The sequence below is a fragment of the Dryobates pubescens genome, chromosome Z (assembly GCF_014839835.1).
Source record: "Dryobates pubescens isolate bDryPub1 chromosome Z, bDryPub1.pri, whole genome shotgun sequence".
Lineage (NCBI taxonomy): Eukaryota > Metazoa > Chordata > Aves > Piciformes > Picidae > Dryobates > Dryobates pubescens.
In genome coordinates, this window is record NC_071657.1 from 10,367,931 (window position 1) to 10,382,285 (window position 14,355).

The 14,355-nt window shown below is 42.5% G+C and overlaps 1 protein-coding gene across 1 annotated transcript; it reads left to right on the plus strand.

Annotated features, from left to right (window-relative positions):
* The first annotated feature begins 212 nt into the window (after positions 1-212).
* Positions 213-13,439, plus strand: PTGR1 (prostaglandin reductase 1). Its single transcript, XM_054178208.1, has 10 exons — positions 213-312; positions 943-1,049; positions 2,949-2,994; positions 3,704-3,763; positions 5,101-5,268; positions 6,606-6,723; positions 6,933-7,088; positions 10,817-10,922; positions 12,148-12,266; positions 12,779-13,439. The coding sequence occupies exons 2-10, from the start codon at positions 944-946 to the stop codon at positions 12,887-12,889; spliced, it is 990 nt and encodes a 329-aa protein (XP_054034183.1). The 5' UTR covers positions 213-312; position 943; the 3' UTR covers positions 12,890-13,439.
* The last annotated feature ends 916 nt before the right edge of the window (positions 13,440-14,355 follow it).

Genomic DNA, 14,355 nt, shown 5'->3' on the forward strand with positions numbered 1-14,355 from the left:
ACTGTGGAGTTTCTAGGACTGGGGGGGGATTGTTTAACTTGGCATATTGCAGATCATCCCTGTGCAGTGGAATTGGAGCAGTCTGTAATGATGATGTCAACTGAAAGGTGAATCACGCTGGGTGTGCCTCTTCCAGGTTTATAGTCCCTCCTGGGGATGTGGCCTGAGGGTGGTACCAGCTCAGTGGATAAAAGCTGACATTTTTGCCTTTTAGGAGGTGCATGTGACTGAAGGAGTCCAGCCACTGAGTTGGGTGCAGAAGGTTACTGGCTGTCCTTGACAACAGAAGAGCTTTCCACCTGCCTGCACTAAGTATAAACTTCTATTCTTTCTTCTTGTTGGTGTGCTTGCTTGTAGGAAGGAAAAAGGGGCAGGAAAGGTAAAACAAATGTGATTTGTTCATTTCCATCTTACATGGGAAATGCTGGTGAGAGTGTGCTCTCAGTTCCATGCCCTGAACCTGGCAATTGGAGAAGCATTTTCTTTCAGCATACAAGGTGTGATGGAAAGAGGTCTTTCTTACTTCCATATTTCTCACTTGCACCTTGGTTCAAGCTTGTAAAAGTTTAGGTTCAGTACTCATCCCGTGTAATTGGGAAAAAAGAGTGAGTTTAAGTGTTGTATATTTTTTTTTTCCTTCCAGGATTGTTTTCTCATCCTTAAACTGGTAATCTCCCCCTTCCTCAATTACTTTAGGGTGCAACTTTCAACACCTGAGCTTGCAAACAGCAGGCAGGTTGCCCGAGGCTCTGGCCTACTTAAACAGTGAGGGGCCTTTTTCAGCTGTTTTCTCAATCCATTGAGAAGCAGAGCTGTGTGGTGTGATGGTACATGATCCAGGTGCTCTGTTTCACAATGCCTAAACCAGCCCACACAGGCAGCCCAGCACTGTTGGGCCATCTCTCTCACAGAGGCTCTTTGGCTGTGCTGTTTGTTGCACAGGATGGTGACTGCCAAGGCGTGGGCTCTGAAGAAGCACTTTGAGGGTTTGCCCAAAACCAGTGACTTTGAACTGAAAACAATAGAGCTGCCAAAGCTAAAGGATGGAGGTAAGTGGAGTGTCACCTGGTTTTATGTTTTTTCCAGGGGTTGCCTGATGGCTGATTAATGGCTCTGCATTTGTAGAAATGTTTGCATGCATCTCTGGCTTGGATTTTCAAAAATGGGTTAGCACAAGTTGTGGCAAGCCAGGTACTTCAGCAGAGAAGGGGAATTGCTGAAGAACAGGTATGCTGACATGTTTGGTGGGATTTAAGACAAGCTGCCTTCTGATAACAGAAATGGTGGCTGAGCTCTTCCAGCTCCAGCATACAGCAGCTGCAGCATGCCTTTCACTGTCTCACACATGGTGCCTGATGGCAAAAGCATTTGAATGTGTTTGCAAAGCAGGGTTACTGGATAAACCTGCAGAAGTGATATGCATACCCTTGAAACTGACAGCCACAAGGAACCACAATTTGTTTAATTTAGAAGGAGATAAGTGAACCCTGACACAGCGAATGAGGTAACAGTAGTGTAACTCAAACATGCTTTACAGGTGAAAGGTTTTCACCTGCTTTATTTTGCAAAATCCTGTAGAGAAAGCTGGGGACGATTGTAGCCTCTGCGAGTAGGTTTTCAGCAGAGTTTTTATTTCTGATAGAGGTGTTGATAGTGCTGGAGGAGGAGAGCAGAGTGACTTGGGTGGAAATGAGCCTGCAGCTAGGATACCTTAGGACTGGAATCAGTTGTAGGCTGATCTTCCACTTTAAGAAGCAACATTACAAGACTTCTATCTGCATCCATAGAATCATAGAATCTTAGAACTGTATTGTTTAGAAAAGATCTTTTAGATCTTCAAGACCATCAACACCTATTTTTTTGTTTGCAAGTGCTTACCTGTTATATTTGACCTGTTGTGACAGCAGGAGAGGGTAAATGAAAAGGGGAAAAACACAGAGGGTTTTGTTTCTGTGTTTGTCTATTTTAAAAAAGGGTAGGGAAAATGAAAACTTCTTGTATGCAAGAGCTCTTGAACCTTGGTTTTTGGCTTCATGTGGACATCCATACCATGCTGTATTGAACCCTATCCCACCATTTCCACCCTCACAAAATTTTCTTATGTTCAGAGGTGTGCCAAAGAAATTGCATTAAAGTACTAGTGATGTTTCAACTTAAAGGTTTCTTCTTGCATATACTTCTGTAGCTCTCAGACTTAAAAATTCCATGCCTTTGGGTACTTAAGAACATGGAATAATTTATTCCAGTCCATTTTAATCCCTGCAGCAGGAAGAGGCATAACTTCATACCACAACACCACTTTTAAAGGTGGTGACCATTCTTGTTACGTTGTATGGCCTTGACTTCCTGCTTACACTGAGTAATGGGAAAATGCATCTGAATACATTTCTAGCTTGTATTAGTTAATCCACTGCAGCACAGGCAAGGAAAATTATTATTTGGTGGAGATTAACTGCTAAAATGTCTGTGTGAATGAGAATTTAAATTAAAATTTGCTCAATAGTGTATTTCACAAGAACTAGTGGCATTAGGGACAGTAAGGTGGATTGAGCTACCTGGAAAAGATAGTAGACTGCTTTCTCTTTAAGGAAGTAGTTTCTCACTCCCCTCTGCTGGCTGAATCACGGGAAGGCATTTCCTACAGGTCGAAAGCACTTTGCTTGGGGGATACAACCTCTTGAGCCTTCTAGAGATGGGGGAGGCAGATAAACAAGGTTGAAAATAAGGTAACCTCCTATAGAGACACTATAGAAAATGCTTTGTGGAACACCACAGCGATAATCCAGACAAAGCTGATGACTGTAGTAGTCGTTTCTGGTAGTTTTCCCCCTGAAGCATAGTTTTGAGCTGTCAGGAATTCCTGTTGCTTTTGTTGAAAGGCTGAGTTGTCAAAACTATGCTTTACTGCACTGCTAATACCCCGGAATTTCTTTTGTTTTCTGTTGCAGAATTACTGCTTCAATCAGTGTTTCTCAGCGTTGATCCTTACATGAGGTACAGCTTTCCCTTCTATTTAAATCAATGACTAGGATACCTCACTTGATCTCCCACTTAACTCCAAAGAATATGTGCTTGGAGCACTTCCTGTTGCCACAGTCCCAGGTGCCTTTGTCTGCTTTTCATGAAATGTGTCAGTTACACTACTCCCAGTATGGAGTATTGAGTCAGATACTAGGATAACAGTACTGCAGACTTATTTTTTCTTGTCATGTCTATCCCACTGGAATACAATGGGTTCAAATAAGACTGCAGTCCTGTTGCAGTGTCTGCTTTCACTTATCTTAGCAACCATGTACATAAGGCTACATATTCTAAGTAGGGAATTGCTGATATGCCCATGTTAATAGGTGGTAGTTCAAGCACAAGGAGACTGGGTAGTTTGAAGTAGTAGCTACTAAGGTATCCTTGTGGACCCTGGTGTCAGAGATAGTTCTTCAGAGTCTTAGCTTTGTGGTGGACCATGCTGGGAAGATGAATGCCACAGTATTCCCAGCACTAGCCCAGTATTCACTTGAGATGGGGTGCTTAAGTAGCTGGCTATGGAACACATTCAGTTGTATCATTACAAAGACAAGTTCTTTGTGATCTTTTCAGCATCATTGCTTATGGTGCCATTTGGGGTCAGACAGCAGCTACTACTTCATAGTGTATCTGTAATGTCATTAAAGTTGCTCACAGTAAGCTATCTCTGCCTGTGTTACAGACCTTACAGTCGAAGGGACATGAAGGAAGGGGATATAATGATAGGCACACAGGTTGCCAGGTAAGACCTTCAGTTGTTGTTATCCATACATATGGCAGATCTCAAAGGAATAGACCAGCATTCGAGACATCTGCAGCCTGCATGACCTGTTCTTGACTTGGGTCTACATCTCATTCTACAACTGTGTTCTTATCTGCCATTGGCTGGAGTGTGTTTTTCCTCTAAACCTCTTTGGCCTTCTTGGAGAACATGTAGGCCTCTCTGGTACAGGCTATGTGTTATTTCTGGTGATAAATCTTTCCAAAGGAAATAATTCAGGCAGAGGTATGATGGGCTGAACACAGCACGTGTGTCAACATTACCTTTTAAAATCTGATGTGCTAGTAACTGCATGCCTGAAACTATGCATGGTGTCTCCTCCAGCTGAGAATACCAGCATCACCTAAGATACAGCTCTAGCCAAAGAGTTATCTAACCTTACATCCATCCTTCCCCAAACTTGTGGTAGTTTAGCTATACAGATCTTTCCCATCTTGTTCCTGCTGTGATGCCCCTAAGTTGCTGCTTGGGAACATCTGTGGCCTTTGACTCCTGTGTTTTTCTGCAGGAACACTGAGGGCTGGTGTAAATTAACAACCATGTCTGCTGAACAGAAGGCCATCTGTTTACAATAGTTCAAAGCTGTTTACCTATCCCTTTCCAACATAGGCTTCTCATTGGGCTAGGAAAGTTGAATTTTCATTTGGCATGGAGACACCACAAGTTGGATTTTTTCACCGTTGTTAGGTACTTCTTTATGTCTAGTTTTGTTACCTCAAAAGGTTCCATCATCAGAATCACCAATCTTTAAATAAGATGCTTGTTAAATAAGCTGCTTATTAGAGCTTCCACCCTTTAGAATAAAATGGAATAGAATTAACCAGGTTGGAAGAGACCTTTGGGATCATCAAGTCCAACCTATCATCCAACGCTATCTAATCAACTAAACCATGGCAACAAGCACCCCATCCAGTCTCTTCTATTCCCAACACCCTCTTCTTTAATCCCAGCACTCTCTTTTCTTCCTTTTTATTCCCTGAAGCCTGGCCTGAATTCATAACAGACTGGTGCTAATTGAAAAGGAAAAAAAAAAGTTATCATCCATGTTATGGCATTGGATTTGTTGTGGGCAGGGCTGAGTCTAGAATCATCTTGCCCAGTATGCCCCTGGTGAAGGGAGTTTGTAGAGTTTGTTTAGGAAAGGCATCAGAAGCCTACATCATAAGCAGGTATGGGCTTAATATCCTGATGTGAAGTATTTATTTTCTCCTGCATCACAGGGCAACAGGAGTAAAGGAGGGAAGAGCCAGTAGTGATTTGTCTCTCACAGTTTGTTTGTTTGTTCTTCCTTTAAACAGGGTTGTAGAAAGCAAGAATCCTGCTTTCACAGTGGGGGCCTTTGTCCTGGCTGACAGAGGCTGGAGAACTCATTTCATCTCTGATGGGAAAGGGCTATACTTTCTTCCTTCGCCTTGGCCAGAATCACTCCCCAGATCTCTCGCCCTTGGGACAGTTGGCATGCCAGGGTAAGTTTTGAGATGCAAAGGCAACTGTCCTCCGGATTTTGCTGTGCAAGGTGTTTCTGCCTACCTATGTGACCTTTTTACCTTGTCTTGTTCTACCAGCATGTTGTGTACCTTGATAAAACACGTGGGCTTCTGGATGCCCTTACCTTGTAAAGGTTTTGTAGTTTGGCCCATCCTCTCTATCACCCTCTGTAATCTGCCATGCAGATTATGATTCCTCTCCTTGAGAAATTGTAATAAGGTATCGTGGATGGGCTGGAAAGAATTCTGTTCAATCTGAATTAGCCCCAGTGGAAAAGAGTAAAATTTCACTGCTTTTGCTGATTGGGCTATGACCACATTTCCAGAATTGCTCCCCAAATGGCACAAGACAGCTGCTGTATTATGCAGCAAAATAGAAGTCCTTTAAATTATACTGTAGCAGACAAATCTGCTGTACTTTGGAATCCATATCGAATACTGCAGTCTTCCAGTCATCTTCTCACATTTCTTCTCACTCTGTAATTTGTAATGGGAGAACAGGACTTGTTCAGTCTTGTCAATGTGGGAGGGCTTTCATGATGATTGTGTGTGATGCAGAACTTCTCAAGATTTCATTTTGATAAAAGGCAAGATGCATTTTTTTTTTTTACAGACAGCTGCTAGGTGGATTCAGTTCTGACCAAGTGGGAAGCTTTAAGTTTGAATTTAAAAGTTAGAAGAAGAGTGTATTTGGATTCTTGATCACATTGCTTCAGGAAGCTTGTAGAGCCTGATGTCATTCAGTATTTACATGATCAGTGGAACATACTTAAGCTAGGTTTTAGCACTTCCTACCAGTTACTCTTTACCCAGTAGCCACAGTAGTCCTCAGGAGCAGTGTGCCTATCAGTTCAGCACAGTTTTCCCACCATGTTTACTTTTTCTGCCAGCTTTGATTTGCAATGAGCATCATTTAATCTTTGCCTCAATCTGGTAGATGTGTCTACTGACCTCTGTCTATCTTGGATTTACTCTTTCTTGCAGCATATAACTGAGTTGTCACTTTACAGAGTTATCTCTGTGTTTCTCCTTTTGACTGGTAAGCACAAGGAAAGCTGTTTTCACCTAAGGTAGACTTCTGCCACAGCATCCTGTTTCCTAGTAGTGTATCTGTTTGTAGTTTGGGGTTTATTTCTGTGATGGCTGTAAAAGAAAAAAAAAGTAAAGAAAACATTAAGAAGTATTTTTTGTACTTCATAAAGAAGGATGAAAACTGAATTTTGCTCTGGTTGTGATAATATTTTGTTTTAATGTGGCTGAGTTGCATGTCTGACATCTTTTATTCCTCAGTGAGCATTCTTTCTTTTTCTTCACAGCCTCACTGCATATTTTGGTCTGCTGGAGGTCTGCAAAGTGAAGCCAGGAGAAACAGTGCTGGTTACTGCTGCAGCTGGTGCTGTGGGCTCTGTGGTGGGACAGATTGCTAAAATTGCAGTGAGTGGCTTGAACTGCTCATACTTGCTCCTTAGAAAGCTCACCTGGGAGACAGGGGAACAAGGCCATGAATGACCAGGGGAGCAAGTATCCCTGAGGGTATTGTGTACAATAAGGTCTTGAGATGGGACAGGATCCTGAAAATGTAACAAAGCTTGTGTGAGCCAGTGCTGTGAGGGGACGTTTAGAAATGTTTCTTTTCCTTGCAGGGTTGTAAAGTGGTTGGCTGTGCTGGCTCAGATGCCAAGGTTGCCTATCTGAAAAAAATAGGCTTTGATGAGGCCTTCAACTACAAAACTGTTGCATCTTTGGATGAAGCACTGCGTAAAGCCTCTCCTGATGGCTATGATTGTTTCTTCGACAATGTAAGTCCAAAGAGAGGCCTTGTCTTGAGCAGACTGTCCTTAAACTGCAGCAGGGAATTGGTGTTGTACACATCTAAATTAAGACTACACCAGGAAATCAATACTGGGTTCCATCTAACTGAGAAATGGTCTCTGAAAGAGCTTACTGCTTTCCCACTGCCTCCCACACTTATTTCCACAGCTAACTGGGCCAGTAGCAGGAAGAACAGAGACTGAAAGGCAGAGCCAGTTTGCTGGTGGTATTTGCCAGTGGAAAGAGAGAAGTTTGTCCTCACTCTCTAGAAACATTTCGGGGATGTGAGGGTCACAGCAAACATTTCACTGATGCTGAACAGAGAGAGGGCTCCAGTCCATTGCTTGCCCCACCTTGGAGCACAGGCAGTTCTCTGCTGTTACTGGAAAGGGAGCAAGTGTGAAGAGACACACATTACATGTTCTGGGTGACTATACTGATGCCTGAAACAAAGCAGTTACCAGGACCACTTGTGAAATTGCTGCAGTGACTTGTGGAGGGGTTTTGAGCTCTCCCAAATGCAGCTGAAGTTGACAGGGGTTGTGGACTGTTCTTGATCAGCTATTTGAATGTGACCATCTTGATGTGAAGGCTAAGAGCATCTAGCAGTATGGATGCCGTCAAACCATGTCAGTTTGACTTCAAGCTAGAGAACAAGCCCTGGCTTTCTTAATTTCCTAGTATCCCTGATATATGCATTATACCTGATAATAAAACACCTGGCACAGGGGTATCAGATGAGGCTCTGGCCTAAAACTCCCAGGCTAGCTACCTAGTTTAAAGAGCAGCCATCATCACCCCTTCAGCATGTCTTTCTGTCAGCATTCTGTCTGCCAATCCAGGGACATTCTGTCATTCTGTGGGGATTGCAAGGCACCTACCTTACCCTGGCAACTGATGTGAATGCATGGTGCCAGGGAAAAGCATTTGCCCCTGTGGCAGGAGCTACTGGTTGCCTTGTCTTAACCTTCCAAATTTCATGTCCTGTGCTACTAAGGTCTTAAATTGGTGTTATGGTCATGTCCCTTCCTCTTCCTGTCACTTTCAATTTCTGTGCTGAGTTCTCCCCAGCAGTAAATTTTCTCACAGCTTTTCTGACAGGAACGGAGACAAGGACGACAGCACTCAATATGAGTGATAGTAATCATCCAACTTTATTGTTCCACACTTCATTATTTATAGTCTTAGCTTATACATAGTTAATTCTATTCTAATTTAACACATGCTATTGGTTTCTCTCTAAAAGGTTACATCATTGTTTTCACTATTCTGTGGAATTTCTCTACTTGGTCTAATTGCTCTTTTTCCCAGCTCTTTGCCTACTCCTTGTTTGCCTCCCTTCTCAGGGGCAGCTTGACTTGAGCATACCAAGCAATCAGAACTTTTCCACAACTCCTACTCCATTGCTATATTAATAACAGAAAATCCTTCAAGGCCTGGCTTGCACAGGTGTTCCTGGGACCCATGTCCCCTCTTGCTCAAACCAATCCCCAACAATTCCCCCGTTTTTCTTTTGTGCAAGTAAGGCCTTGGAGGTTATTCTTTGAACACTTTGCATAATACAATTATAAACAAGCTTAACAATAATCAAAATTAGTACAATAATACCTAAAAACCTTAAAACTTCTTTTATCAATTGTATAACCCACTGTGACACATTCCCAAGTATTGATCTTAACCAATCATCTAAGGGACTTTTTACCATTGTAACAGCACGCGTATGATTCTTCAGCCACCTAATCTCGGCATGCATCGACACTCCATGATCAGACAAGTTAAAACAACACATTCCTTCAAAGTCTTAGCATCCATGCCCTTGAGCCAACAACAAAAAATCAATTGCAGCACGATTCTGCAGTAATGCGTGCTTCAATGATTTTTGATCTAACAATAACTGTTCCAATACCTGAGTGGTAACATTTGCGTTTTTTACTGACCAACATGCTAATTTTTCTACTGTACTCAAGGCTTTTCCTGCAGCGGCACCTGGCACAACTATGCTTACAAAGGCTCTCATTGCATACCCCCACAATTCCACTTGGTCATTACAATTTGATGGCAGTTGCACAATTGCATGTTTTTTCTGCAGTTGCTGTATTTGCTTTAAAAGTTTTAACCACTGAGTCTGAGATGGTGCTATTATGGATAGGGACCGTTAATAACAGGGACCCCCCGCTGGGTTGGCTGGCATTCCATCCACAATAGTCACCATACATGTTATATGGTCTCTTGGGGCAAACGTCAGTCCATCCTTGTGAGCTGCTTTGTATCTCAACCGGCACTTTTCCCCAACCCTTTAACACTTGCTCAAAACCTTGCTGCCCTTTAAACATACCTCCAAACACAATACACGTTCGAGTCCAGTTTTTCGACGCATTGCCAACCTGCTGAGAGCCCAATAATCGCAGTTCTTCAGGCTCATACGGTAACCGCTGAGTCAGTCCCTTAATCAATGCACTACAATTTCCCACTTCACTCTCATTATTACAATTATTACTACTATAATTAACAAACATATTTACATCAAATCTGGGTATTCCTATTAAACACATCTGAAAAGGTTCACCCACTGTCTGCAAGCTCAAACAAAATTCGTTATTGCCTGTCATGTTGGCCCATGTCACCCATACAAGGCACGGCGCTTAAGTTGAACTGGTTAGAATGTTCTAACAGCATTGGCATAATACATGGGCAAAGATAACAGACATTGTAAAGAAGAATTTAGATCTTAATAGTTCCGATCTTTACATTTCACTTATTGACAGAGAAGACTTGATTATGCCTGAACACACTGCACACAGAGATTAAGACACAAATGCAATCCTTAGCACTATCTTTTACAATCTGCTTTAGGGGTATGTTGCATTTTTATTTTCTCTAGGATGGTCAAAAATCATCAATTGTTTAATGGTAGCAAGATTTCTTTAATCTGTAAAGGTAGATCTGGCCAGGCTCTAGCTTCACCTTGCTACAATTACTATGTACTAAGTACCTGTAAATACCAAATGCTTACTATTCATTATTCTTATTAGAAAAACTTAGCAAAACTCTAAACAGCAAATCTCTGAAAGACACTGCAACCAGAAATGAGAAAACATCCCCTTGTTGCCCCCTTGTATTAGCCTTTAAAGGAGCTAAGGCTGCCAATATTTGGGTTTGTGACTCCGCAGCCTCTTCCAATTCCAGTGATCGTTCAGCCAATTTATGCATACTATCTATGAGAAAAGCCTGTGGACCAGCAGGTATGTTAGCTGCCCTTTCCAACATCTCCTCAATTGTGGCTCCCTGTGGTAAATTCGCCAATACTGACTTTGTTTTTGCATGAGCTCCTTCAAAAGCTACATTTTTTAACATATAACCCTTTAAATAGTCAGGAACATCCAAATTACTCACTTGCATTGCCTCACATACATGATCTACACGGTCTGCTTATACTTTTTTTAATGCCTTTTGGGCACACTCCATCAATTCCTAAAAGACCACAGGATTACTTCAAATTTGTCGTTCAGCACCAAACCATTGTCCTGTTCCCATTAATTGTTGCGCTGTGACTCCAGCCAAAGGATCCCCCTGCCACCGTTGTGTACTCTCTGAGAGTTGACAAAATTGACCCCAAAACTTATCAAACATAATCATTTGAGAAGGAGTCAGGGTTTGGCAGTTAATGCCAAGCAGTGGATTGTCTGTTACACTGCACATGCCTTGGTTCTTGTAGGTGGGTGGAGAATTCTCCAGTATTGCTGTCAACCACATGAAGAAATACGGAAGGATTGCAGTCTGTGGAGCCATCTCTCAGTACAACACCACTGTGCTTCAGAAAGGTGTGAACCTTGTGTCTAAATCTATTTCTTGTTTATTGGTGGCAGAGAAAAACATAATGGGAGTCTCTTAAGGTGTTATGGGCTGTTTCCAGTAGATTGGGTTTATTAGTTGGTTTTATTGTCTGTGTGTTTGGGTAGATAACTGCTACTCTGGGACAGCAGGGGTGTGCCCACACACCTTGTGTGTTCATACACTCATCCTCCATTGTGCACACTCATGTTGGATGGAGAACATCAGCTCATTACAAATGAGGGAGAGAATAAACTGCTTAGAACTCCCCAGGGCTCTAATCAGATGCAGATCAGTAGAAGGCAGGTGTGGTGGTGGCCTGATGCCATTTACACAGTATGTACTTTCAAATGAGAGTGGGTTTCCCTTGGGTTCTTTGGATGAGGCAGCCTAGGAGGTGGTTTGTGGTGGGGTTTTTTTGTTGGTTTGGTTTGGTTTTTTTTCATAAGATGTCAGCTACTAGTGCAGCTGCTGAGATGAATACTCACTTTCAATAGCATTAAGTTTTCCAAACTTGCCTTCTAGAGGAACTGGGGGGTCTGAATTCTCTTTGATAATTACATACATAGAATACATAGAATAAACCAGGTTGGAAGAGACCTTCAAGATCACCGTGTCCAACCCATCAACCAATCAAACACCACCCAAACAACTAACCCACGGCACCAAGCACCCCATCAAGTCTCCTCCTGAAAACCTCCAGTGATGGCGACTCCACCACCTCCCCAGGCAGCCCATTCCAATGTGCAATCACTCTTTCAACTTCAGCTTTGGACACCCAGATCACTTTAAAAATGGGACAGGCATTTGAAAGCAGGGTTTTTTTCATGATTGAGTGAGCTGGTTTTTAATGTGTATAAACTTTGAGATTTAGGAAGAGCATGACAGTTTGGCAGGCTATCAAACAAGCTGTCAAAACAGTATATCCAGGATTCAGGTGATGCTAAGGCCACTTCTGAATGAAACTGTTTTCAGAAGTATTGGGTGTTTAACCCCACAGTTTTATGGATTAGGCCTTTATTTCCCTGGGTGGCTACCTGTCCATGAATCCCTGTTATTTTGTCCTGGAAATTCTGATTGGAAAAAAATATCTGTGGAGTCTGGCTGGAACAAAGTGATTCATTCTTTCCTGGCTAAAAGCTCTCTTTATGCACTGGTGCTTATTTAGATGAGACTGATAACTGCAGATGTTTTGGTGATTCCTTCCTCTCACAGGGCCTTACATTCAGCCACCAATGATCTTCAAAGAGCTTCGAATGGAAGGGTTTATTGTGTCTCGCTGGAATGACCGCCGGGAGGAAGGCTTGAAGGCACTGATGAAATGGATCATGGAGGTAAAGAAGGAAAGAAGGGGTAGTATTCTGTAAGGTGTACTCACACCATGGCTTCCCTCTTTGCAAGGGGTTTCCTCGTAGCTGAGGTGAGATCACAGAGTGATACTTTTCTTCCATCTAACTTCATTTTTGAGCCATCTGGGAAAATTCAAACCATAGTGAACATGCCTGAACCCTTCTGTTTTGTCCTGTTACTTGTGAAAAAAGACAGACACTCCCGCTTGGTACAGCCTCCTTTCAGGAGGTGTCCCCTCAGCCTCCTTTTCTCACATCTGAACAACTCCAATTCTCTCAGCCTCTCCTCACAGGACTTGTTCTCTAGACCTTCACCAACTTCATTGCTCTTCTCTGCACCCACTCCAGTACCTCAGTGTCTTTTTGTAGCGAGTGGTCTGAAAGTGAACATGGCATTCAAGGTGAAGCCTCACCAATGCCAAGTACAGGGGGATGGTGGTAAAAATTAGGTAGCTGGTGACTGAAAGCCCAGCAATTTCCTTTCTTCCTTTTGACAGGGAAAAGTGAAGTACCATGAGCAAGTCACTGAAGGATTTGCGAACATGCCAGCAGCTTTCATTGGAATGTTGCAGGGAGAAAATCTTGGAAAAGCTGTTGTAAAAGTCTGAAGGCCACATATTCCCAGGAGACTGCTGCAAGGGAATGTGATTCTGCCACACAGATTTAACTTGTTATGTTTCAGTCTTTCTGCTGCACATTTGGGGATCCTAACTTCTGTTAATAATTGAGCTAGTAAGTGTGTGGCAACAGCTTTGCTTCTGAAGAAATCGAGAGTTGCTTTGTAAAACTGCACAAAAAAAGCCTTAAAATTAAGAAATTCATCATAACTAACGCATTTAAGAGTGATCTTGCTGAACCTCGTAACTGACAGATTCAATATTGGCTTGAACCTTTCTATGAGTTGGCTTGTAGAAAGGAAAAGCAATTCCAAAAGCATTGCCAGCTGATGGCACATCTGATGACTAATGTTTACCCACAGATGTGGCCCAGAACTTGGCAAGAGGGACTGTTTTTTAACCAATATCAAGGAAGAAAGAACAGACTAACACCACCTAGGTGTACCCAGCTTCCTCACTGGATGGGGTTTTTTAAACTTTCATCATGAAATGTAGACACCCTTAGTTATTCTAAGATAATGGAAAGAAAAAAATAAATCTGTTCATGGATACTTTGCTTTTGTTATAGTTCTGTTTGTGGAACACCCTCCACTTCCTTGTGGTTAACACAATGAGTCTGAACTATCAGAAGCACTTACCTCTCCCAGCATATCTGCCAATACAGGTGATAGGGATAGGTCACCTATTTCCTTGAGTAATTTGGGCATTGGTGTCCAAGCTTGGAGTTGACCTTGCTATGGTGTTCACCCTGGCTCTTTTGGAAGATGAAATCAGTATGCTGGCCCTGGCTGTGTTAAACTGGTGTCCAGGACTCAGATGGAGCTGAGCAAAGGAGACACATAGATGAGCAACATTAAATATCTTAGCTGTACTGAAAAAGCCAAAACAAGAACCTGTTGCTGTGAGATACAGACAGGTATAGAAGGTGATAATGATCTGTCTAAAGACACTGGAGGGCTTCTTGGGTAGTTTTTCTTATTGGTCTGAGAAGAGTAATCCTAAGTGGCCTTAGCATCTTTTTAGTTCCAGGATTAGATGCTCTGCCTGTCAACAAAAAGAGATCACTTAAGATATAGATCATACAATACTTGCTGAGTAGACTGAACACAGCACATGTCCTGAAATACAGGTTCACTGGGCACTGGGGAAACAATGCATCTTGACACAAGTAGGAGAGAGGTTCTGGTTGCTTTGTAGGATTTTCTGAGGAGAACAAATTGCCACTTTGGGCTAGCTCCAGCACTGCTGTTTTCAACTGGCCTCTGAGAAAGATCACAGTGTGGAAAATGGCAAACCAGAAAAGGGAGTTTGTTAACAGTAGGCTTCATAGAATCATAGAATCAATAAGGTTGGTAAAGACCTCAAAGATCATCAAGTCCCACCTGTCACCCAACACCTCATGACTACTAAGCCATGGCACCAAGTGCCACATCCAATCTCCTCTTGAATACCTCCAG